Here is a 26,519-nt window from a genome sequence, read left to right on the forward strand (position 1 = left end):
GAAGGGGACGACAGAGGATGAGATGGCTGGATGGCATCACCGGCTCAATGGACGTGAGTCTGAGTGAACTCCGGGAGTTTGTGATGGACAGAGAGGCCTGGCGTGCTGCGATTCATGGGGTCACAAAGAGTCGGACATGACTGAGTGACTGAACTGAACTGAACTGATGGTATTTTTTCATTCAGCTGTAGTAGGACCGACGAGAGGGAAGACGAGAGCTTGAAGTGGAGTGTTTGAGGTTGAGGTTACTCCCAGGAGAGGCTGTACCAGAGTCAAGGTGTTTATGCGAGAATGGGTAACTGAAGAGCAACTCCAAACTCATTTGCAGGGAACTTTAAAGAGTTTTTATGTCCATTTGACTGGTAGAGGTTGAATTGAATGATCTCTTATGCCTCCCTACACTTACATGATTGCTCACAAGAGGAAATCAGAATGATGTAAAAATTTGAGCTGTTTTACAAATTTCAGAAATCAATATTGGCATCTGAAATGTAGATTAAAAGTATAAATTATTTCCAAATTTGGTTAAGAGAGCTGATACCTAATTCACCTTTGTTTCCATCTGGAGTAGTTCTTCCAGGAAATTCAGTTTCTTGCCCGTCCCAAATTTCTTAATGTTTTCAAACTTGCCATTATTTAGCAAGTGAAGAGATGTGACTGCTACTTGCCATCATAATCTGTTTCCTGGCAGGAGTCTCTTAGTCTGAGTTCTTTCCAGCCTTTATTTGGTGGGAATGTGTCAGACTGGGATTTGTGTTTACTTATTGCAAAGTATAACACACAAGACAAAAGAAATGGAACATAAGTAAAATGTTTAATGAATGATCAGAAGTTGAACACTCATGTAGCTGTCATCCTGACTGAGTAACAAGAGAATTACTAGCACCTCAGAGTTTCCCGGCTCTTGCCAGCTTCCCTAATTACTACCCGCTTTCCTCTCTGCGGATCCACAACTGGCTTCTAACACTATAATTTATTTTTGCCTGGTTTTCAGTTTTGTTTCCATGGAACTACATCATTTGTATGACTGGCTACCTTGGCTCAACATTATATTTGTGACATTTAGATACATTGTGGTGTGTAACCCTAGTTTGTTTACTTACACTGTTTTGTAATATTTCATTGTGTTACACTTTCTGCTGTTGAGATTTGGTAGTTTCCATTTTTGGCTTTTCTGAATAATGTTGCTATGAACATTACTGTATGACCCTCAGTGCACGTATTCCCCCACCAGAATTTCTGCTGGCGGTGAGATTGCTGAATGCTAGGGTATGCATGGGTACAGCTTTTACAGAGAGTGCTAAACTGTTTGCCAAAGTGTTTGTATTTCGCCTTTACTCATGCTCACATGCTTGTTAACACTCAGTACTGTGTCAAAGAGGAATTTTTTCCCTCATCTCCGGCTCTTCGGCCCTCTCTTATCGGCTCTCTATTGTTCATGTTTCCTGATGGTTTCATTGTTATCCTGGGCTTGCTTTATGCAAAAATATTTTCATATTTTTAAAGTATCTCATTGAAATCCATATTGTTAGGCTTATGTCTTTCTTACTTGTCTTCCATCGACATTAGACATATGCATTTTAATTTTTATGTTTACTGGACAGGTCGCAAGCCAGCAACACAGTCTCAGACAGAATGCCTTGGGGAAGTTACAGATTTTCATTGTAGCCCATGCAGCAGAGATGTACTGGGTCTTAAAAAGAATGCAGGCACTGTGGGGAAGGGAAAGTGCTGACTGTATTTCTTTTGGACAGGAAAGAATATCTTGTCTGAAATTTGTTTTTGTTAAAAGGAGTAACTTTGGAGAAATAGTTTTAGTATGACGGGAGATAACATGAGGCAAAATTAATGAGTACTTTAAGTAAATTACAAAAATGAAAGTAAGTGGTGGGGTATTATAAAGTCTGTCAAGCAAGTTATTTCAAGAGGAACCTTAGAATGTGAGTCATATTACTAAGTGAAAGAAGCTAATCTGAAATGATTCCAATTATGTGATATTCTGGAAAAGACAAAACTATGGAGATAGTTAAAAGATCAGTGGTATTGCTACAGGTTGGGAGGTGGAGGGAGAGATGAATAGGTAGAGCACAGAGGCTTTTTAGTACAGTGAAACCACTCTAACACCAGAATAGTGATGGATACATGCATTATGCATTTGTCCAAACTCATAGAATATACAACATTGTGAGTGAGCCCTAATGTAAACTATAGACTTTGGGTGATTATGAGGTATCAGTATGGGTTGATCAGTTGTAACAAATGTGCCACTGTGGATGTTGATAATGGGGGTAGATATTGATGTATGGGATCAGGGGATAAGCTTTGCAGCTTATTTGCTGTGAGTCTTAAACTGTTCTGAAAAACTTAAGTCTTTTCTTAAAAAAAACTTGAAATAGAGGAAAGTGTGAAATGTGATGTGTAATATATAATATTTTGCTTGGTAAGTGCATATTTGGGTTCATATATGAAATGTTGGCTTCCCAGGTGACTCGTTGGATAAAGAATCTGCCTGCAATGCAGGAGACAGAAGAGATGCGGGTTTGATCCCTGGGTCAGAAAGATCCCTTGGAGAAGGAATTGGCAACCCACTCCAGTTTTCTTGCCTTAAGAATCCCATGGACAGAGGAACAGGGTGGACTATAGTCCATAGGGTCCCAAAGGGTCGGACATGACTGAAGCGACTGAGTACATATGAGATGTTTTGCTAATTTTAGTATCTTTAGAATTGAAATTAATTTTTTTTACTAGATAATTGTTTTAAAACTAAGGAATCAAAGTAAAACGTGACATCAGTGGTGGCAGTTATTAAAAAACCCCAAAGTAACTTGGAATTCTTTTTGGTAGCACTCCAGATGCTCCATACAGAGATCAAATGTGTGAGTTAATCAGATATGTCCATAGAGAAGGTGATAGAGTTGAAATAAAGAAGTATTCTTCTATTTCTGGAAAGACTGCTGCTGTACTTACAGGTATCTTAAAACACCTGGATCGTTTTTTATAAACCTCTGTTGTGGTTAGCTCCATAAGAGTACTGCATATGTGGCCAGTATCAACCGTGGAGTTCATAGAAAAATCAAGGCGATTAATCCCAAATTTTGCTTTGCTTCCTGAAAATCATTCTTTGAAACTTGCAGAATTCGCTCTTTTGGAAACATCTCTTTTTTTAAAAAAATATTAATTTTTGTCTGTGCTGGGTCTTCATTGCCGCATGGGCTTTTCTCAAGTTCTCGCAAACAGGGGCTGCTCTCTAGTCGCAGTGCACGGGCTTCTTACTGTGGTGGCTTCTCTTGCTGGGGAGCACAGGCTCTAGGGCACGCAGGCTTCCGTAGTTGTGGCTTGCGGGCTCTAGAGCACAGGTTCGGTACTTGTGGCTCACAGGCTTAGTTGCTTTGAGGCATGTGGGATCTTCCTGAACCAAAACCCATGTCTCCTGCATTGGTAGGTGGATTCTTTACCACTGAGCTATCAGCAAAGCCCAGAAATATCTCTTCATCTGTGAAGTTTTCTGGAAATTTGGAAAAATTTTATTCATTCTTTTTAATCTCAATTCATCATTGAAAAAAGCTGCAGAAAGTCTTTCCTAGACAAAAAGAATGCTCGTTATGAAGCTAGGGTACCAGAAGGCTGAATTCTGAAAAGATAATCTTGGCTTTAAAGTCCTGTGTGAGTCAAAGAAAATGTGGACATGTATGAATCAGCTCATTTGTGTCCTCTGCTAGTGTGGCTTTTTCCTTCTGAATTTTTCTGTCCTTAGTGTAGAATTTTAGATGAGGTTAATCAGATACAAATATATATGCTTTAAACAATGTACAGTGAAATTCCAAGCTTTTAAAACTCTTAAAAAATTTGAAGGCTATTTATTTTGCAAAAACAAACTGTGAAGAAATGAACATTTACATAGGAAAAAACTCCCAAATTTGAAGAGGAGTGCCAGGAGAAGCAACAAGAAATGCTGATCTTACATTACCTGAAGAAACCAAGGTTTCTTGGTTGACTGTCCCAACCATTTTCACCAAGAACTGGAGGCTTGTTTGAGCTGCATGAAGTACTGAGCAACTCGGATAGACACGGAGATTAGCATACTAAGTGAAGTCAGTCAGAAAGACAAATACCATACGATATCACTTGTATGTGGAATCTTAAATGTGATGCAAATGAACTTACCTATGAAACAGACCCACTGCATCAGTGAGCAGCTTTTTTCATCCAGTAGTATTCCGTATTGTATATATACGGCATCCACTGTATCCATTTCTCTGTTGGACATTTAGGTTGTTTCTGTATCTTGGCTATTGTGAATAGTGCTGTTAGGAACACAAGAGTTGCATGTATCATTTTGAATTATAGTTTCATTTGGATGTATCACTAGGAATGGGATTGCTAGATCATATGGCAACTCTATACTGTTTTCCAAAGTGACTGCACCAACTTACTCTCCCACCAACAGTGTAGGAGAGTTCCCTTTCCCCATACCCTCTCCAGCATGTGTTATTTTTAGACTTTTTAATGATGACCGTTCTGACTGGCATGAGGTATTATCTCATTGTAGTTTTAATTTGCACTTCTCTAATAATTAGCAATGTTGAGCATCTTTTCCTGTGCCTGTTGGCCATCTGTATCTGTTCTTTGGAGAAATGCCTGTTTAGGTATTCTGGCTATCTTTTGATTGAGTTACTTGGTTTTTTTATATTGAGCTGCATGAAGTACTAAGTGAAGTTGCTCAGTCCTGTCCGACTCTTTGCGACCCCATGGACTGTAGCCTACCAGGCTCCTCTGTCCATGGGATTTTCCAGGCAAGAGTACTGGAGTGGGGTGCCACTGCCTTCTCTAGGGGATCTTCCCAACCCAGGGATCAAACCCAGGTCTCCAACATTGCAGGCTGACGTTTTACTGTCTGAGCCACCAGGGAAGCCCTGGAAGCATGAGCTGTTTGTAAATTTTGGAGATTAATCCCTTGTCAGTCACATGATTTGCAAACATTTTTTTTCCCCCCAGTCCATAGGTTCTTTTTGTCTTGTTTATGGTTATGGTTTCCTTTGCTGTGCAAAAAGTTGTAAATTCGATTAGATCCCATTTGTTTATTTTAGCTTTTATTTCTATTACCTTGGGAGACCAGCCTAAGAGATTTGTGTCAAAGGATGTTTTGCCTGTGTTCTCTGCTAGGAGTTTTATGGTGGTAGGTCTTCTGTTTAGGTCTTTAAGCCATTTTGAGTTTATTTTTGTCTACTGTGTGAGGGTGTGTTCTAACTTCACTGGTTTATGTGCACTGATTTACAGCTTTCCCAGCACCACTTGCTGAAGAGACTTTTTTCCCATTGTATATTCTTGCCTTCTTTGTCGAAAGTAATTGACCACGGGCGCGTGAGTTTATTTCTGGGCTCGCGTTGTGATGGGTCTTTTATGCGTGTATGATATTGTAATATAATGCATGGGTTATTTGAAAAATGTTGATGTCTGGAGATTTTTAAATGTTTCCAGATGTTAAACCATTTCAGTATATAAAAATCACATTCACATTTGTTAATATCACAGTCAATAACTTCTGAAATGTTTTTAAGTATTGGGAAGTTCTCAAGCTCTTGGTAGGGTGTACAAGTTTTCCTAAATCCTAATTTTTAACTGTTATTTGCCTTGAAATGACAAGGCTCAGTTAGTCATTTTCAAGAAAATGTCTAGCAAGTCACCAATCTGAATAAACATAGTTTGTCCGGTGGTTCTTTCAAGTTAAAATAAAGCTTTGTGAACCAGATGGCTAATTCAGCTTACAACTCAAACTGTGGCCCAGATGCTTTTCCTCAACACATCCATCCTGCATGATGCTTTATTCACAGTTCCCACTTCATCATTTCATCACACAGACTACTACAATGATGTGTATTCAAGATTGGGATTTAATAGATTTAATGATTTTTTGTTGCTTTATCAAGGACGTCCTTAAGTGAAACTGGCTCCTCCCACCAATAAATGCATGAAGGTGAGGAATATAATGACTCCAGCACAAATTGGAGACACTGCCTTGATTTCTGCCAAGGCAGCAGCAATGTTACCCTCTGTAACACTCTCTTAGCTAGCACGTGTGCTTCTCTAGCAAATGCGGTGTGATAACCAACCCTGTGAGATGTACTAGTGGGTTTTTTCATTTCTAGTTCGAAAAATATTATAATATGACATAAACGATGTACTACAGTATAGTAAAGAATGTATTAGCCTTTAGAAGAGCTTATCACATCTAAGTTTAAAATATTCAACTTCTTTTTCTTTATGCTTAGAATGATTGGTCTCAAAGTGATACTACAATGTAACTGGCACCATAAATATTATTATTATTTAAATGTTCCATTGCATAATGTATGCGTGCTAAGTCACTTCAGTTGTGTCCAGCTCTTTGCAGCTCCATGGACTGTAGCCCACCAGGCTCTTCTGTCCATGGGATTCTCCAGGCAAGAGTACTGGAGTGGGTTGCCATTTCCTTCTCCAATTGCATAATGCACTGTAAGATAAATTATTACCATCTATAAAGTTGAAGGGAATATGGCTTTCATCACAATCTCGTTTCTTATTTATTATTTTCCCCAGTTTCTTTGGAGTAGATTCCTCCCTTCCTTGAGTCAGAAGACTCTCTGATAAATCAGTTTTATTTTTTCCAGCACTTTTAAATGTAGACAGTGTGGTGGTAGGTGAGAATGTTAATCTTCTAGTCCCATTTTAAGACAATAATTTAAGATAAAAATTAGGAAAAACATTATAAATACGTTTACTTTTAGAATGAGATGAAATATCATTAAATGAGTCTCAAAAATAAAAATTTCTTTTTATTTGACAACTTAAAAATTATTACTTGAACAAGTTCACCAAAGGTACCTCATCCTTTTGTGTTTCTGTATAAGTTGCAGGGAAAACTTTGGCTTTAAAAATAAGAATTTATTGAACAGTAATGAGGCTACAGAGATGATAGCAGGAATAACCACCAACAGCTGGTAAGAGCAGAGTAGTACTGAGAACACATTGAGCTAATCTCTGAAAACCCACCTCTTTATACACTCAACCTCTGTTATAGAACACACCAGAATATACAAACACGCATTCCATTAGCTGTCAGAATGATGTCATCACACATCTTATAGCTTCTGGAAAATTCCACTGTCCCCTCAAAAGAGTAAGAGTGAAAAAGGCACATAATGTTTTAGCTTTACTGTGAAGATAGTTTTGAACTCAGAGATCCCCTTGAAAGGTCCCCAGGGATCCCGTATGGTCCCCTGCTGCTGCTGCTGCTGCTAAGTCACTTCAGTCGTATCCGACTCTGCGTGACCCCAGAGATGGCAGCCCACCAGGCTCCCCTGTCCCTGGGATTCTCCAGGCAAGAACACTGGAGTGGGTCGCCAGTTCCTTAGTCACACTTAAATAACTGTTGTTCTAGATGTTTGAAACTACCATCAAGATGTTTTAAAGTTACCTCTGAAAATAACCATTTTTTAAAAGAACATCTTTGCATCCTAAAGCAGATGTGGTAATTCTCTGTCAAGATCATCCTCATCAAGGCCTTGTTCTGTGTCTCTTACAATTAACTCTGGTGTCTTTTGTTATGTCATATTAATTAGGGTAAGCGTCAGAAAGTGGAAGAACAGTGGGCACTTCTACTACATGAAATAAGCTGATCTATTAATTAGAGAAGAAATGCATAATCTTGTTTTCAAGATGAGGCTTTATTGGTATGCAACTATCTCCCTCATTCCTTGATCCAGTTTATGGCTGGAAAGAATGAAGATTTGGATAAGAATACAATCTTTTCTAGTTTGCTGCTCATGCTTAACTGTGGAGAAACCTGGCTGGACTGTCTCTGGGACGAAGATCTTAGCTTCTCATGCAGCAGTGATAACACTGGACTTTGTGCTTCCGTCCCTTCTTCCAGTGGAAACATCACTCGCATTTCCAGTCTCTCTACTTGTGCTCTCTCAGACATTGAGTTTGATGGATAATTAGTTAGGATTAAATTGCCCACTAAACAAAATGGTTTTTGTAATATTGAGGTCCTAAGATGGAAAATTGTTAAATAATGAAATACCTTGTGCTGTCTTTCTGTGATTCTAAGGTGCACATTTTGGCAGATTTTAGCAGCACTGAAATGAGAATGTGTTTTTTAAAGGTGTATCTGCTTAACTGGTGAATTTTCTCCCCCACTTTTGTGAAGTAGTATCAATTTTTCTTTTAATTTTGAAATGTTATCTCAAATATATATTTTTTGTCATTATTGCAAATGCTACTTCATGGGAAAGACTACAATATATTTTCACTCTTTAATGGTTTCTGTGTTTTTCTTTTCAAAGAGAAATAACAGAATCTGGCAATAATTTACATATATATCTTCTTTAAAATGCTCTTTCTCATTAAGTGCTTCAAGTGGATAAAAAATTAACACTAAATTATCCTCATATAAACTGCTCAGAAGTTTGCTTTTTAAAAAATAAAAACTCTTATTTTTTTAAGGCTATAGTAAATAATATAGTTTGGTTTTGGCATATGCTTATGTTTTAAATTTTATATGCATTATTTAATTCTGTTAACAATAGGTTTATTTTAGGACAGTGGAACTTGTAGAAGAGCCCATACAAAATTCTCCTGGTCTGAGTTTCTACTTCAAAATTAATGGACTTCCCATATTTCTGAAAGGCTCGAATTGGATCCCTGCAGATTCATTCCAGGATAGAGTAACCTCTGCCATGTAAGTTATCATCTTTTATTTCTTGTTCCTCTTATTATTATCAATCCCACAGAGCTTAAGAGCTACTCATTTTAAGTTTTTTTCTTGTTGTTGTTCTGGTGGAAGGAACCAAGAGGTAACATATAAATCTAGGATGATGAAAACTCTAGAATGGAAAAATTTTTTAAGTCATTTCATTCTCATGAGCTATAGGCCATCTGACAGCTAAACTATTTGAGGCCGCTGAAACTATCTAATTTTTATAAATTGTGTCTAGAGGAACAAGAAAATGGCTAACGTGCATCTTGGATAGTTAGCCCCTGTAAAAAAAGATGATTAAATCTGACTTTAAAATTCTTTTTTGAAGAATATTGTGGGTTTTTTTTGTTTGTTTGTTTGGTATGATTTACCAAAAAAATGGTAAATGATAAATTTGGTAATGTAATGCTTTATCAAAACTATTTACTTCTTCATGCTAAGAATTTACACATTCTTCATGTTTATTATACTTTAATAAAAAGAACTAAAGAAATCTTCAGAGTGTCTTTCTGAAGCTCTGAAAATAGAAGTTAACAAGAAAATATTTCCTGATTATATTTATAAACTGCTATCTTTGTAACAGTAAAAATAAGCTTTGTGAGGTGAAAATAAACACATTTCAGTTCACTTCAGTTTAGCTGCTCAGTCGTGTCCGACTCTGCGACCCCTGGACTGTAGCACGCCAGGCCTCCCTGTCCATCACCAACTCCCGGAGTCCACCCAAACTCATGTCCATTGAGTTGGTGAAGCCATCCAACCATCTCATCCTCCGACATTCCCTTCTCTGCCTGCCCTCAATCTTTCCCAGCATCAGGGTCTTTTCTAATGAATCAGCTCTTCACATGAGGTGGCCAAAGTATTGGAGTTTCAGCTTCAACATCAGTCCTTCCAATGCACACCCAGGAATGATTTCCTTTAGGATGGACTGGTTGGATCTCCTTGCAGTCCAAGGGACTCTCAAGAGTCTTCTCCAACACCACAGTTCAGAAGCATCAATTCTTTGGTGCTCAGCTTTCTTCACAGTCCAACTCTCACATCCGTACATGACTACTAGAAAAACCATAGCCCTGACTAGCTGGACCTTTGTTGTCAAAGTAATGTCTCTGCTTTTTAATATGCTGTCTAGGTTGGTCATAACTTTCCTTCCAAGGAGTAAGTGTCTTTTAATTTCATGGCTGCAATCACCAACTGCAGTGATATTAGAACCCCCCAAAATAAAGTATTCCACTGTTTCCCCATCTATTTGCCATGAAGTGATGGACTTACTTACATTATACAAATATGCGTTGAGGTATATTATGTTTAGAATGTAGATGTGGTTGGTATATGTAAACTCTAATTTTGCCTAAAGTTGTATCTATAGTAATATCCTTTTACTTTAAAATGTGTAATATTTTTGAATTTCATATGAAAATAAAATCATTCTCCAGACAGACCACAGAAAATTTGCTGTCTCCTCTTCACCCTAGTGGCTCAGATGCATTTACCTGCAATGCAAGAGGCCCAGGTTTGATCCCTGGGTTGGGAAGACCCCCTGGAGTGCATGCATGCTAAGTCGCTTCAGTCATGTCCGACTCTTTGTGACCCCATGGACTGTAACGCACCAGGCTCCTCTATCCATGGAATTCTCCAGACAAGAATACTGGAATGGATTGCAATGCCCTTCTCCAGAGGATCTTTCTAACACAGGGATTGAACCCAGGGATTGTCTCTTTCGTCTCCTGCATTGGTAGAGGGTTCTTTACCACTAGCACAGCCTGGGAAGCCCTCCTGCAGTAGGAAATGGCAACCCACTTCAATATTCTTGCCTGGGAATCCCATGGAGAGAGGAGCCTGGTGGGCTACAGTCCATGGGGTTGCAAAGAGTCAAACACGACTGAACGACTAACACTTTCACTCTGCTCCCGGTAGGTTTTGGTGGCGACTGTACTGAGCAACTGGGTCAGTTAGTAAACCTGCCCATAGGCGTTTTTACTAGGAGCACAGCTCTCTGGGTCCATGGTCTTCCTGTTATTGGACTTTTTCCTTCCCTTCTGGGTGCTGTTCTGGAAATGGAAGGTTCATGCTGTCAAAGTGGATGCAAATTTCTAAACTTTCCTGAAGGTGATGTAAATAGGAATTAGAGCAAGAAGGAAATTTACTAGATAAGGGGGTCCTGGACTGGAGGAATTGTTTAAAAAAAAAAAAAAGAATGAGGGTGAGCTAGAAACTAATATTCAAACTCTGATTTTTGCTTTACAGTTTGAAATGGTTGTATAAAATGAACACATAGTTTCTAAGGTTTACAACAGGAATAACTTTAAGACAAAAATTTAATTTTAAAAATAGTGTAATAGCGTGACTGAAAATTTAGAAAGCAGAGAAAAGATATCACTCATAATTTTTCTACATTTATTTTTATGTGGTTACAGTTAGAAAGTGAAGTGAAAGTGTTATTCGATCAGTCGTGTCCAACTCTTTGCGACCCCATGGACTGTAGCCTGCAGGCTCCTCTGTCCATGGAATTCTCCAGAGAAGAATGCTGGAGTGGGTTGCCATTCCCTTCTCCAAGGGATCTTCCCAACCCAGGGATTAAACCTGGATGTCCTGTATTGTAAATGGATTCTCTACCGTCTGAGCTATGAGGGAAGTCAATTACAATTACAGTTAATGTGTATATATATAATTTTGTCTCATTTTCTTCACTGTGCATTGTATCCAAACCATCATAATTAAAATGTGTTCTTCTAACAGTTATTTGAAATGTGTTTATCAACCACAGCATATTTCTTAAAATTTTGTTCATTTTTTATTGTTCCCAAGATTTTAAATTAGCATTTGTTTTAAAACTTTCTTCTGTAGGTTGCGGCTCCTCTTGCAGTCTGTTGTGGATGCTAACATGAATGCTCTGCGGGTCTGGGGAGGAGGAGTTTATGAGCAGGATGAATTCTACGAACTCTGTGATGAACTAGGCATAATGGTGCGTAGTTGACAGCTCACCATTTTGTAGATATGTCACCATATCCTCAGTTTGACCTCCAGTGTTCTGAGTGGGTGACATTGCCCATTCCTTTTTTTTTTTGTTGATGTGGTGTAGTTTATTTACAATGTTGTGCTAGTTTCAGGTATACAACAAAGTGATCCAGTTATACAAATGTATGTATATTCTTTTCCATTGTGGTGTATTACAGGATATTGGATAAAGTTCCCTAGGCTATGCAATAGGTCCTTGTTGTTTATCTATTTGATATCTAATAGTTTGTATTTGCCAATCCTAAAGTCCTAATTTATCCCTCCCCACCTCCTTCCCCTTTGATAACCGTAAGTTTGTTTTCTATGTCTGTGTTTCTCTTTCATAAATTCATTTGGGTCATATTTTAGATCCCACATATAAGTGGCATCATAGCCCATTCCTTCTTTTCTCAGAGCCAAGAATGATGTTCCACTTTTTTTTTTTGGGCAGAGAAATAAATGGCATCTAGCAAACCCAGAGCCATAATTGATAGTAAATATCATAATTATTTGATTATTTTAAAATACTAGACATTCTGCATATTGGTTATATCTAAGCATATATCTATATTTTCTTTGTAACTCTCTTTGTGATAGGTTAAGCATAAAAAGGAAAGTAAAATATTAAAAACATTTTAATTTTAAGGAGATCTAACAAGACCTAGAGAGAAGAAAAATGATTACATTTAAAAAGATGTGCTTAATACTGTCATTAAGTACCTCTGAACATAGTTTGCATTGGTGAGGGTTAAGCAAAGGAAATATATTCTTTTAATTCTAGTCTTACAGTTCTAAAATATAAAGCACTTCATAGAAGAGTAGTAATTTTAATAATATTGATAATGCTGATGGTCATGATGTGTCAATATTCTGGAATATTCTGGACATTGTTCTCAGTGCTCTGCATTTATTATTTTATTTCATCTTCATGCCCAGCATATGAGGGAGTTACTGTTGTTCTCTATCCCCGTTTTACTGGCATGTGGAGAGGTTAACTAACTTTCCCAAACTCACAGAGTGGGTATATGGTGGAACTGCAGTTCTGATTCAGGCCGACAGATACAGCGCTGTGCTGTAAACCACGCTCCTTGTGGTCTCCTTGAAGGGTGCATCCTGAGTCGTGTCTGGCACTTTGCAACCTGTGGACTGTAGTCCACCAAGCTCCTCTGTCCATGGGATTCTCCAGGCAAGAATACTGGAGTATGTTGCAATTTCCTACTCCAGGGGATCCTCTCAACCCAGGGATCGAACCCATTTCTCTTAGCGTCTCCTGCATGAGCAGGTGAATTCTTTACCACTAGCGCCACCTGGGAAGCCCAGTTGCACTTACGTGGTTTCCTCTAAAATGTCCATAAAGGGATCCTTTTGGCCATGAAAAGTTAATTCTTCGATTTTTAAAAAAGTACATTTCTTAACAGTCTGGACCATTTCTCAAAACCAAATTCCTGGTGAAAATTAGAATGAGTTAGAAATGAGGAGAGGTTGGGAGAAATGTTTACTGAATTTCACATTCTCCACAATACAAGCACTATTTCCTTATTTGCATTCCTCTTTTTTTTTTTTTCTTTTCTGCCCACCTAACATTTTCTCTTCTCAGGTTTCCCTACGGCTCTGGTGACTTTGTAAAGTACCTTTCCTAGTGCCCCATGCCTTGTGCTGCTAAAATGGTCACATACATCGGGCTGAGTTGATTTTCGTTTGCGTGAAAGATAATGCCCAAGGTTTAGGACAAAGACTTTCCTTCTGTGCAATGAAACCTATGGAAGTACTGTGTTGCCTCTTATTTGATTTGCCAGATATGGCAGGATTTCATGTTTGCCTGTGCGCTTTACCCAACCGATAAGGATTTCATGGATTCCGTGAGAGAAGAAGTCACTCACCAGGTATGTCATTATGTAACATTCCAAGAAGGAGTAAAGGCTTAAGTTTTAGTTTTACGTTTTGTTAAACCTGTCCTTGTTTTTCTTGTTTTAAATTCCATTGAAGTACAGCTGATTTACAATGCTGTGTTTAATTTCTTCTCTTTGTTTCTTTTTGTTCTCTTTATTAAATCCCATGGGAAAAAAAAAAAAAAATCAGCCAGGTGATTGACTCCTTGAGTGAGTCCATCCAGTCTCATGGTTCTCATTCCACTTATTGGTGGATGACTGTCAGATTTATTCCTGGCCCTGACTTCTCTGCTGAATTCCTGGTTCTTATTATCCAGCTCCCTGCTTGGTAGCCCTACCTGGAGGTGTAATAGGAATCTCAAATGTAACATGTCTAAACCAAACTTATATTACCTTCCCCAGACTTGCTTTTCTTGCTGTGTTCCCCACCTCAATAAACGGCAATACCGGTCTTTGAATTTCTCAGGCCAAAAATTTTGATTCTTAACTCCTTGATTTCTGTTGCATTCCACATATAAACACCTTGTATTTATAGATCTATAAATGCAAAGAAGTGATTATATCCTAGCTCTGTTCACTGAAAAGTCTTAAAAAGAGTAAACAGCCTAGTCAAATTGAGCATCCTTGTATTGAAATAGTCTTTCCCACTAAAAGAAGAGTTCTTAGAGAAATGGCTGGTTCCAGGTCTGGAACAGGAGATGATGCTGGAATATTTTGGCATACAAATAACAAGGAGGCTACCAAAGATATGTTAAAAGAATATTGATGAGATTGACCGACCGAAAGTGGGACAATTTGAAATTCAGTAAGGATAAGAATGTCAGTGGATTGAAATCCACTGAGTATGTTAAAATCTATAAGTATGTTAAAATCTATAAGTGGGACAATTTGAAATTCAGTAAGGATAAGAATGTCAGTGGATCGAAATCCACCAAGTATGTTAAAATCTATAAGTTAAAATTGGTGTCTGTGAATGTATATTTGTGGGGAAAACCAAAAGAAATGAAAAACATATTATGGCACTCAAGATACTGGTTACTTTTGGAAGGAAGGAAGGACTGTGATTAGGAAGGGGTACATGAGGGCTCCTGGGGTCTTGGTGAAGTTTTCTTAGTCTGGATGGTGTTGCAAGTGTGATTGCCTTATAATAATAATTCACTGGGTCACAGTTTGTTTTCTGTGTCCGTTTTTTCTTAAGTTTAGAAAGTGAGCATTGAATCATCCCTTACTCAGAGCCCTCTAGATACAGTTAAAGATCCTCCATGCGCTATCTTGTCTCTGCCTGTCTCCCCAGCCTCGTTAGATACCATATTCCCCGTACTTTCCCTGACCTGGAATGCCTTGCCCTATTACCCTCCTCTGTGGGTGATCTCAGTTGTTCTTTTTCTGACTCGTCTTACCTTGGGCATGCATGACTCTCTGGGAAGAAACTTTCTATGTCTGCAAGTCTAGATTAGGTCATTTTCCCTTTGTGACATACATCACACTTGAAATTACTTGTTCAATGTTTTGTCACTCCATCAAGGTTGTAATCTCCCTGAGGCTTAGGGCAAGTTCCCCCATGACCCGGCTGTATTAGTCATCTGATGTATAAGTGGATGGATGAATGAATAACTTTTAAAATATTAATTGTAGTTATGTAGGTTGTAAACATTTCAGTCTTATTTTAAATTTTCCTTCACACAATTAAAATATATCTATGCGTTTTCAGTTCTTTTATGTATTATTAAAGAGAACTTTTTGTGCAGGGTTTATTAAAATTTTAAAGTAAAGCTCATCATAAAATTCTAGGTCAGTTTGAAGGGTGTGTGAGCATAGAGTCACTGAAGTTTTTTGTCTCTTTGGTATTTGTATTTTCGTCAGTACCAGAAACATGCCTGTCACAGTTGGTCATAGCCCTCTTTTACCTGTATGTGAAAAGTGAAAGTGAAAATTGCTCAGTTGTGTCTGACTCTTTGTGACCCCATGGATTGAATAGTCCATGGCCAGAATTCTCCAGGCCAGAATATTGGGGTGGGTAGCCTTTCCCTTCTCCAGGGGATCTTCTCAACCCAGGGATCAAACACAGGTCTCCTGCATTTCATGTGGATTCTTTACCAGCTGAGCCACCAGGGAAGCCGAAGAATACTGGAGTGGGTAGCCCATCCCTTCTCCAGCAATCTTTCTGATCCAGGAATTGAACCGGGGTCTCCTGCATTGCAGGCAGATTCTATACTAACTGAGCTATCAGGGAAGCTACCTTAGAAACAGTATTTCCAGGGGCAAATAAGGAAATATTGTTTATAAGACTAGTTTAGAAAAAGCACAAACTTTAATTTTTTAAATGACATACATCTCTTTAAGGTATTCTTGCTGCTGCTGCTAAGTCGCTTCAGTTGTGTCCGACTCTGTGTGACCCCATAGACGGCAGCCCACCAGGCTCCGCCATCCCTGGGATTCTCCAGGCAAGAACACTGGAGTGGGTTGCCATTTCCTTCTCCAATGCGTGCAAGTGAAAAGTGAAAGTGAAGTCGCTCAGTCGTGTCCGACTAGTAGTGACCCCATGGACTGAAGCCTACCAAGCTCCTCCGTCCATGAGATTTTCTAGGCAAGAGTACTGGAGTGGCTTGCCATTGCCTTCTCTGAAGGTATTCTTAATACATCTCTATTTCACATGTGAATTACTTAGCATATTGAATGGAGACCACAGTGAGAACATCAGCTGAAACCCATCATGTAATCATCCATTCCAGTGCAAGAGAAGCTATGAATACCAATGAGGTTATATTGCTAAAACATGTTCCAAAAGAATTTCTCTTGACCATTGACTCACTCTGTTGTTCTCAAAGAGATTTAATTGCCCTCTTCTGCTGGGTTATCTTCCAGTGTGTCAGAAGAACTGAATCCTTTCCTGTCTATGAAGGGCTGGCCTACAATGAGCCCAGATCATGCAGGGTTTTCAGATTCCTCAATTTCTTTTTCTGTATTTAGATATATTCAATGACTTAACCTTAGTTGATTTCTTAAGACATTGCTGTTCATTCACTAAGTCATGTCCAACACTTTGCAACCCCATGGACTGCAGCATGCTAGACTTCCCTGAGTTTGCTCAAACTCATGTACGTTGAGTCAATGATACCATCCAACCATCTCATCCTCTATCATCCCCTTCTCCTCCTGCCCCCAACCCGTCCCAGCATCAGGGTCCTTTCTGATGAGTCAGCTCTTCCCATCAAGTGGCCAAAGTCTTAAGATATGACATAGTTATTTCAGAGGACAGACTCTTGATGTCTTAATCTTTTTTCCTCTAGAATGCTTCATGTCTTTGTAAATTCCAGAATCTCTTGTGGTACTCACTCGCTTTGTAAAGCTCTCTCTACCTGTCCTGGTGGTTTTCTGATCTTGCTGGAGACTGTGTGGGACTTCAGTCCCTCTCTCACAGTAGTGTTTGTTTTGTCTTATTTGTTTCTCCCTCAAAAACTCCAACTTGCTTTTGAGAAACTAACCTCTGTAATGTAATGTCTTCTGCCCTTTGTATTTCTTAGAACCTTTTTGTGGTGAGCCAGATAGTGATGAGCTGATTTGTTTTTCCCTTTTAGTAAAAGGGATTATATTTTCATCAGTTTTTATAAAACAGAAGAGGAACCATATTTTATCAATGTTTATAAAATGTAGATAAAAAGAATGTCAGAGGTTTCTTAAAATGTCTTCCCACATGTAACATTACTGCTCATTTTCTGATGAGTTTTCTGACATGTAAAAATACACATTCAGAAAGGCAGTGGTTATAATTTTATGAATAATTGCAACTCTGAGCCTTTTTATGTTGAGCATTTGAATATTGTTTTATGTTTTCTTCAATTTTAGGTCCGGAGACTGAAATCTCATCCCTCCATCATCACATGGAGTGGGAATAATGAAAATGAAGCTGCACTAATGATGGGTTGGTATGATACAAAGCCCGGCTACTTGCAAACCTACATCAAAGACTATGTGACACTGTACGTGAAAAACATCCTAACGATCGTCTTAGAAGTAAGTTCGTGGACTCCCCTGGTGGTCCAATCATTAAGATTCCATGCTTCCAGTGCAGGGGCTGTATGCTGGATCCCTAGCCGGGGAACTGAGATTCTATGTGCCTCTCAGTGTGACCAAAAAATTTTTTTAAAAAGCAGTGGAGTCCCTATACTCAGCGTGCCTCAGTGTAACACAGCTTAGTACATGCGTAGCACTCAATGAATCCGTCTGTGTCATCCCAGTAGGAACTGGGATGTGGGGGAGAAAGAACCAGTACAATGCTGTGCTCATGCTTGCCGTGCCAGAAGTAATAAAATGATCTTAGCTAGATCTTCTAGATAACTTGCTGCAGCTTCTACATTGAGCACTTGTTGCCTCACTTTGCACTCTTATGTTATGGAAATGGCTCCTTTCCTTAAGTCTCATGAACCAACCTCTGCTGGCTTCAGGCTCTTCTTCTGCAGCTTCCTTACCTCCCTCACTCAGCCATCATAGAATTGAAGAGAATTAGGGCCCAGCACTGGAATAGGCTTTGGCTTAAGAGTGTATGTGGCTGTTTTGATCTATCCAGAACTTCTCCATATCAGCAATAAGACTGTTTCATTTTCTTATCATTCATGTTTTCACTGAAGTAGCACTTTTAATTTTCTTCAAGAAGTTTTCCTTTGCATTCACAACTTGGCTGGTGAATAGAAGTGAGTAGATCTCAGGTGAAAGAGGCCTATCTTTTGGCCTATCTTGGATTTTGACATGCCTTCCTCACAAATTGAATCATTTCTAGCTTTTGATTTCAAGGAGAGGCATATTTTCTTGCTTTCACTTGAACACTTACTTGGCCTAATTTCAATACTGTTGTGTCTCAGGGAACAGGAAGGCCTGAAGAGAATGGCTGGTCTCTTCAGTCCCTCATGGGGGAATGGCTTGCCAGTGGAGCAGTCAGAACACCCACGACACTTAAGGATTAAGTTTGCCATCTTATGTGGGTGGGGTTCGTGGTGTCCCAAAACAATTACAGTAATAACCTCAAAGATCACTGATTACAGATCACTATAACAAGCATAGTAATAGTTTAAAAGTTGGAGTTATTGTATAAATTACCAAAATGTGACACGGATACAAAATGAGCAGATGCTGTAGGAAAATGGCACTGATAGACTTGCTGGAGGCACAGTTGCCCCAAACCTTCAATTGTAGTAAAAATGCTGGGCCTGTCCTGCCTTTTTAAAAAATGTATACACTTAAATATCCCATTAGATTTGCTTTGCCATCAAATGACTACCACAACAATTAATAGATTGCTGCTGCTAAGTCGCTTCAGTCGTGTCCGACTCTGTGCGACCCCATAGACGGCAGCCCACCAGGCTTCTCCATCCATGGGATTCTCCAGGCAAGAACACTGGAGTGGGTTGCCATTTCCTTCTCCAGTGCATGAAAGTGAAAAGTGAAAGTGAAGTTGCTCAGTCATGTCTGACTCTTAGCGACCCCATGGACTGCAGCCCACCAGGCTCCTCCATCCATGGGATTTTCCGGGCAACAGTACTAGAGTGGGGTGCCATTGCCTTCTCCAATTAATAAGAGAATCCCAATATTTGGTGGGAATGACAATTAAAAAACTGGCAGGGATATTTCAAGACATTAAAAATCTGAAACATGGTTTTGGTTTTCTAAGATATAATTTCTGTAACCCTAAGGTCCTTGACTACTTACATATAGTCTAAGAGGAAATCTTCCTGTGAGCTTTAAAAGGAAAAAAGTAAGACATAGAATGATCACATGTAACCTCATACAATTCACAAAACATCCATAATAATAATTAGGAAAATCTGAATGAAAGATGTGATAATAGAACTTTTTAATGGATAGGGTTTTTGAAAATAGAAGAAATGATGCATTTGAAAATCACTTTATGATAAAGTGATTTGGCAGATACATATACAATATATCTTCTATCACCCTGTGTAATTTTAAAATTGGATCATTGTTTAATTCACTTTAAATGTGATGTACTGATGCTTATACACTAGTATTAAAGGCATTATAATTCTTTGAGTGATTTTTAATTTTCAAAATAGCAAAAGAAATTTTTTGACATATAAGAATGCAATTATCCAGCATTTAATCTTCCCTTTTTTGTTGTCTAAAATGATGACAAAGTAAAATCATAGAAAATAAAACTAAATGTTTATATTTCAGTATCTACTGTGTATTTTCAGGTTTTAAGGCCCTCACTGAGTTTCATGACACTTTCAAATAGTAATATTCGGTCACATATAGAGATTCATATCCAATCAAGTTCGCTTTGATACAGAGGCCTATAACCTGATGAATGTAGGATGATGGAATTTTGTCTAGAGATTCTGAGGGCATGGGTTTTCTGACTTAACTTGTAGGTAGATAGAGGAAATGTCTATTTATTGGCTACGTTATTAAAATAGGCTAATGTATTCTGTGATAACACAACAAACCCCAAATTTCCATGGCTCAGAACAATGAAACTCATTTCTTCCGTATGCTCCATGTCACCGGCAGGAAAGTTTTGCTTTCTATCGCGTAACATGAACTCCACTGTAGTTTTTAGTATATTTTCAGTATTTGCAACTATCATCGCTATCTAAAATATACTGCATCTGTTAACACTGATTCCTGATTTGTGTTCCGCCTTCTCCCAGGCAAATGTTAATCTGCTTTCTTTCTCTATGGAGGTGCCTATTCTGGACATTTCATATAAGTAAAGTCACACAATAGGTAGTCTTTTGTGATTGGCTTCTTTCACTTAGCAAAATATTTTAGTTTCATCCATGTTGTAGCATGTATCAGTACTTCATTCCTTTTTATTGTCAAATCGTATTTTATTATACGGGTATCCCACATTTGTCTATCCATTAGTTGATGGGCATTTGTATTATTTCCACTTTTTGGATATTTTAAAAAGTTTTGTTGAAGTATAGTTGGTTTACAATGTTGTGTTGATTTCTTCCATGTAGCAAGATAACTCAGTTATATCTATAATATATATGATTTTTCATATTCTCTTGCATATGGATTGTCATAGGGTCTTGAATACAGTTGCCTGTGTTATACAGTAGGACATTATTGTTTATCCATCCTGTATATAATTGTTTGCCTCTGCTAATCTCAAACTCCTGTTCCTTTCCTCTCCTACCTCCCCTCCCGCTTGGCAACCACAAGTCTACTCTCTATATCTGTGAGTCTGTTTTCTGTTTCATAGTAAAATACATCAGTTTGTATTTTAGATTCCACATATTAGTGGTATAATGATATTTGTCTCTCTCTCTCTGACTTAACTCCATTTAGTATGATAACCTCTAGGTTCCTAGGAAAAATGGTGTGCCTGTCATGCTTTTTTTTTTAAAAAAAAATTGTTTACTTATTATTGGCTGTGCTGGGTCTTTGCTGTGCGGGCTTTCTCTAGTTGTGGAAGAGGGGGCTACCCTTCCTTGGGGCGCACAGGTTTCTCAATGTGGCGGCCTCTTTTGCTGCTGCGCACACGATGTAGGGCGTGTCGCTCAGTAGCTGCAGCACACGGGCTCAGTATTTGCGACTCTCAGGCTCTAGACCACAGGCTTAGTAGTCGTGGTGCACGGGCTTAGTTGCTCCGAGGTAGGTAAGATCTTCCCAGATCAGGGATCAAACCCATGTCCCTCACACTGGCAGACAAGTGCTCCACCACTTAGCCATCAGGGAAGCCCTGCCATGCTTTTTAATGAAGTAGAATTTTAAGAATCTGTTTTGAAAATGCAACAGTTTGAATATTGATGTATATTTTTCTGTACTTTTTTTTTAGTGCAGTCCAGTAATGCAACATATGAAAGGATTCATGAATTGACTTCTTTGAGAATTAACCTGTCTGTGAAACTTAGCACATGTACACCAATATTGCACTTTGAATCACAGGTTGTCATGAACTCTTTGGAGGCTATCCATGGATCCCCAAAGGCTGAGAATGTCTGCATTAGATGCTTTATTGATACCCTGCTTCTTTCCCTCCCCTGCCTTTTAGTTCTTTAAGATACTAATACAGTGACTGTGCATGTGCTAAGTTGCTCAGTCGTGTCCAGCTCTTTGGGACCCTGTGGACTGTAGCCCGCCAAGCTCCTCTGTCCATGGGATTCTCTAGGCAAGAGTACTGGAGTGGATTGCCATGCCTTTCTCCAGGGGATCTTCCTGACCCAGGGATCAAAGCTGCATCTCTTATGTCTCCTGCATTAGCAGGCAGTTTCTTTACCAATAGTGCCACTTGGGAAGCCCCAGTATAGTGACCACTGTGAATTAATTTTCTAATGATAAGCTAGTCATAATTCAAGCTCTATTTAGTCATAATGCCTTGTTCTTTTGCCCTGCTGGATTTGATTTGCTAAGATTTTGGTAGGATTTTAAAATTTATATTCACAAGTAAAATTGGTCCCTGATAGCTCAGTAAGTAAAGAATCCTCCTTCAATGCAGGAGACACAAGAGATGCAGGTTCAATCCCTGGGTTGGAAAGATGCACTGGAGAAGGAAATGGCAACCCACTCCAGTATTCTTGCCTGGAAAACCTCATGGTCAGAGGAGCATGGAAGTTTACAGTCCAAGGGGTCTCGAAGAGTCAGACACAACTGAGCAATTAAACCACCACCTGTTGCCCAGGAGTAGAACTGGGTGGCTGGTGACAGAGGTGATAAGAATTGTAAACTCATTCCTAGAGGAGCCAAATTTGTTTTTAAAAATTGAATCTAGTAGATGAGACTCACAAAGAAAGACGAGGGGACTCTAGAAATAGGAGAATGGATGTTGGGTCTCATAACATTTATATTCAGTATTAAAAATGTTACCAAACATAATTATTCAGTTCGGTTCAGTCATTTAGTCATATCCGACTCTTTGCGACCCTATGAGCTGCAGCATGCCAAGCCTCCCTGTCTAGCACCAACTCCCGGAGTCCACCCCAACTCATGTCCATTGAGTTGGTGATGCCATCCAACCATCTCATCCTCTGTCGTCCCCTTCTTCTCCTGCCCTCAGTCTTTCCCAGCATCAGGGTCTTTTCCAATGAGTCAGCTCTTCACATCAGGTGGCCAGACTGGAGTTTCAGCTTCAGCATTAGTCCTTCCAATGAACACCCAGCACTGATCTCCTTTAGGATGGACTGGTTGCATCTCCTTGCAAGAAATATTTGGGCCATGGGACCCAGCTTGTAGTGTTTGGGGTGCATGTGCTAATACTCACCTCACAGAATGAGTTAGGGGCCTTTTCCATTTTAATGTCTAGGAACAATATAAATAAAATAGAGATTATTGGCTTTGCTGAGACAAATTCACCCATGTAACAGTCTGGACATGCCAGACTGGACATGTAACAATGACTTGGAGGGGGCAGAGGTTTTATTTTAGTTTGTTTTTTATTGAAGTACAGCTGATTTACAATGTTGCATTAATTACTGCTGTACAGCAAAGTGATTCAGGTATATATACACACATATATATATACACACATACCCTTTTTAAAATATTCTTTTCCACTGTGGTTTATTATAAGATACTGAATATAGTTCCCTGTGCTATACAGTAGGACTTTGTTATTTATCCATTGTATGAATATATATATAAAAGCTTACATCTGTTAACCACAACCTCTCACTCTATCCCTCCCCCAACTCTCACTCCATTGGCAACCACCTGTCTGTTCATTATGTCCGTGATTCTGTTTCATAGGTTCATTTGAATTATATTTCATATTCCACATATAAACGATATCATATATTTATCTTTCTCACTTCACTTAGTATGATCATCTCTGGTTGCATCCAGGTTGCTGCAAATAGCATTATTTCACTCTTTTTTATGACTGAGCAGTATTCCATTGTATATATGCGTTAAACCTTCTTTATCCATTCATCTGCTGATAGACATTTAGGTTGTTTCCATGTCATGGCTATAGAGTTGCATGTATCTTTTTGAATTATAGTTTTGTCTGAATATGTGCCTGGGAGTGGCTTTGCTGAATTGTATGGTAATTCTGTTTTTAGTTTTCTGAGGAGCTTTCATACTGTTTTCCACAGGGACTGCGCCAATCTGCATCCTAGGGTGCATATTTTTTTTTTAACCCTCATGTATTTAATTTTTCCTGTAGTTAGTGTCCAATTTGGGTTTATAACTTCTCCTAAAGCTATAGATACTTAGGTTTTCTAGAAACATAGTATTGCATCTAGAATTTAGAAGTATCCATGTAAGTCAACATTCTTTATTTTAGAATATGTAAGCTGGGAGCATCTGTTCAGACTGAGAGATCTTTATGTGAAGAAACTTCAGTGAGGATTCATGAAAAACATAGGTTCAAAGTTTTTGCTTATCTGTTATGCTAAGTAGTCATGTGTCATGAAGAGTTTTTTAATTCACAAAATGTGATGGTATAAGCTTTAACATTATGTAGAACACTTTTCTGTTTACTCACAGTATTGGTATCATATTTTTCGTACCTGACAGTTTTACAAAATGGATGTTAATGTCAGAATTTTCATTTCGTAGCTTAGTGCTTAAGAGCACGTGACTCCAAGTCCTGGCTGGGCCACATACTGTCCATAGTAAACTTGGATAAATTACTTAATCTCCATTTTCCCATCTAAGAGTCAGCAACTCTTAAAAGATGTTGTGTAGATTAAGTGAGGTAGTGGATGGAAGGTGATTACACAGATTCTGGCCCACAGCGGACTTTGACTTAATGCTTATCATCAGTATCATCTTCGTTGGTTTCCCTCAGCAATCTCTGGTTTTAACACTACACTGTTGAACTTAAAAAAAATTAGTCTGTGTGTACCACTTCTTATCCATCTTTTAAATGGAAGCTTGATGCTTTTCTCACAAGGGATCTTTGTTTTTATTTATTTAACTTTTTTACAAGCTGTTATTTTTTTAGAAACATAGTTATATTGCCATCTTGAATAGGAACCACTTCTTTCCTCCTTTCTTTCTTCCCACTCTCCCTCCCTCCCTTCCTTCTACAAACAGCTTGTGACATCTTAGTTTCCCAACCAGGGGCCTGGCCCATGGCAGGGAAAACACCAAGTCTTAACCACTGGATTACCAGGGAATTTCTCAAGGGAATCTGTGTTTTTGTTTTGTTTTGTTTTGTTTTTTAATGATTTTGTGAGCAGTAAGTGATGTTTGCTAATTTATTTCAAGATGGACAGGATTAAGTGCTATATAGTCATAACTGTTGTCATTTGTATCAAAGTATAAAGTATTTAGGAGTCACGTACATTTGGGCTCCCCAGGTGGTGCAGTGGTAAAGAATCCGCCTACCAGTGCAGGAGCCTCAGGAGACGTGGGTTCAATCCCTGGGTCTGGAAGATCCCCTGGAGTAAGAAAGGGGAACCTGCTCCAGCATTCTTGCCCAGAAAATTCCACGGACAGAGGAGGCTGGCAGGCTACAGTCGATGGGGTCGCAAGAGAGTTGGACACAACTGAGCACACAGACCCAGCACACAAAGCATTTAAGGAAAAGGACCGTAAATTGGTTCATCCACACACTTACAAAATGATCAGTCTTCTTTTGCAATTCATGCTTTTTAAAGAACAGTCATTCTCTAAACATTCTCTGTTCAAATGGTTATTTGAACCAAGGTATCTCTTGGTTCAAAGAACCATTTAAGGTCATGATCTAGAAAGAAATCATCTGTGAGATCTGAGACTAAAAATCAAACAAAAAGCAGCAATTATACAAAAATGGAAATAAATCGTAGTGCATTATCACAGGTGGATATTTTTAGGCAGAGACTCTTTAGTAATTTTACTGACTGGCTTAACTTATCAAATTATTGAAGAATCTGGAATAATGGAGGGAAACCAATCAAGCTTGATTGTTAAGATCAGTTGATCAGCCTTTTCCAATTTTACTTTAAAGCCATTATAATAGAATATTGTTTAAAATTTTATTCCCTATAATCTTACCATGCTTTTTAATATTTTAAAATTCAACCAGAATTTGCTGGATATATATTTCTAGGAGCAAAGCCTCATTCTCAATGCTGTGGGGAACCTGTTATCCTCGTGGAGCTTATAGCTCTTGGGAGACATGAAAAGAAATACCAGCTTCACATGGCCGAGTGAAAGAAGTACTATGAAAAATGTAGTTCCAAAATGTTAGCAATTGTATGGAAGAACCAGTCGTTTTAACTGGAAGGATCTAGAAAGGCTTTCAGTTATAAGGTGACATTCAAACCAAGCCTTAAAGGTAGGGTAGAATTTGAGGCAAAGTGGTTGTTCTTTAGGTATTTTAGGCCATGTCAAGAAAGGTGAAAAGATGTGAAAACAGGGATGGATAGGAAGCAGCAAGCACTGCCCAGTGCTTGAAGCAAAGGACTTGTGGATTGGTGTGGAGAGTCAAAGACAGAAAAGGCAGTTTGGAAACAAATCTTCAAAGGACTTTGAATCACGTTAGGGAGTTGGGCTTCATTCAGTAGACAGTGGGAAGCTAGTAGACATTTGTGGGAAGGGGAGGAATTTTATATGATCCATGTCCTAGATGGTACTATTGTTGTTGTTCAGTCAGCCCATCATGTCTGACTTTTTGTGACCCCATGGACTGCAGCTCACCAGGCCTCTCTGTCCCTCATCATCTCCCGAAGTTTGCCCAAGTTCATGTCCATTGCATTGGTGATGCCATCCAGCCATCTCATCCTCTGATGCCCTCTTCTCCTACTGCCCTCAATCTTTCCCAGCATCAGGGACTTTTCCAATGAGTCAGCTGTTTGCATCAGATGACCAAAATACTGGAGTTTCAGCATTAGTCCTTCCAATGAGTATTCAGGGTTGATTTCCCTTGATCTCCTCGCTGTCCAAGGGACTCTCAGGAGTCTTCTCTAGCACCACAGTTCAAAGGCATCAGGTCTTCAGTGCTCCACCTTCTT

General features: G+C 38.9%; 1 protein-coding gene across 1 annotated transcript in view; it reads left to right on the plus strand.

Annotated features, from left to right (window-relative positions):
• The window catches only part of MANBA (mannosidase, beta A, lysosomal), a 126,051-nt gene that overhangs the window by 45,641 nt on the left and 53,891 nt on the right, over positions 1-26,519 (plus strand). The window contains exons 8-11 of the mRNA XM_010848280.1: positions 8,568-8,719; positions 11,579-11,696; positions 13,525-13,611; positions 17,464-17,631. Of these exons, the coding sequence (XP_010846582.1) occupies positions 8,568-8,719; positions 11,579-11,696; positions 13,525-13,611; positions 17,464-17,631 (525 nt within the window). The remainder of the gene's footprint in view (positions 1-8,567; positions 8,720-11,578; positions 11,697-13,524; positions 13,612-17,463; positions 17,632-26,519) is intronic.

Source organism: Bison bison, unplaced genomic scaffold, assembly GCF_000754665.1.
Source record: "Bison bison bison isolate TAMUID 2011002044 unplaced genomic scaffold, Bison_UMD1.0 scf7180017864263, whole genome shotgun sequence".
NCBI lineage: Eukaryota > Metazoa > Chordata > Mammalia > Artiodactyla > Bovidae > Bison > Bison bison.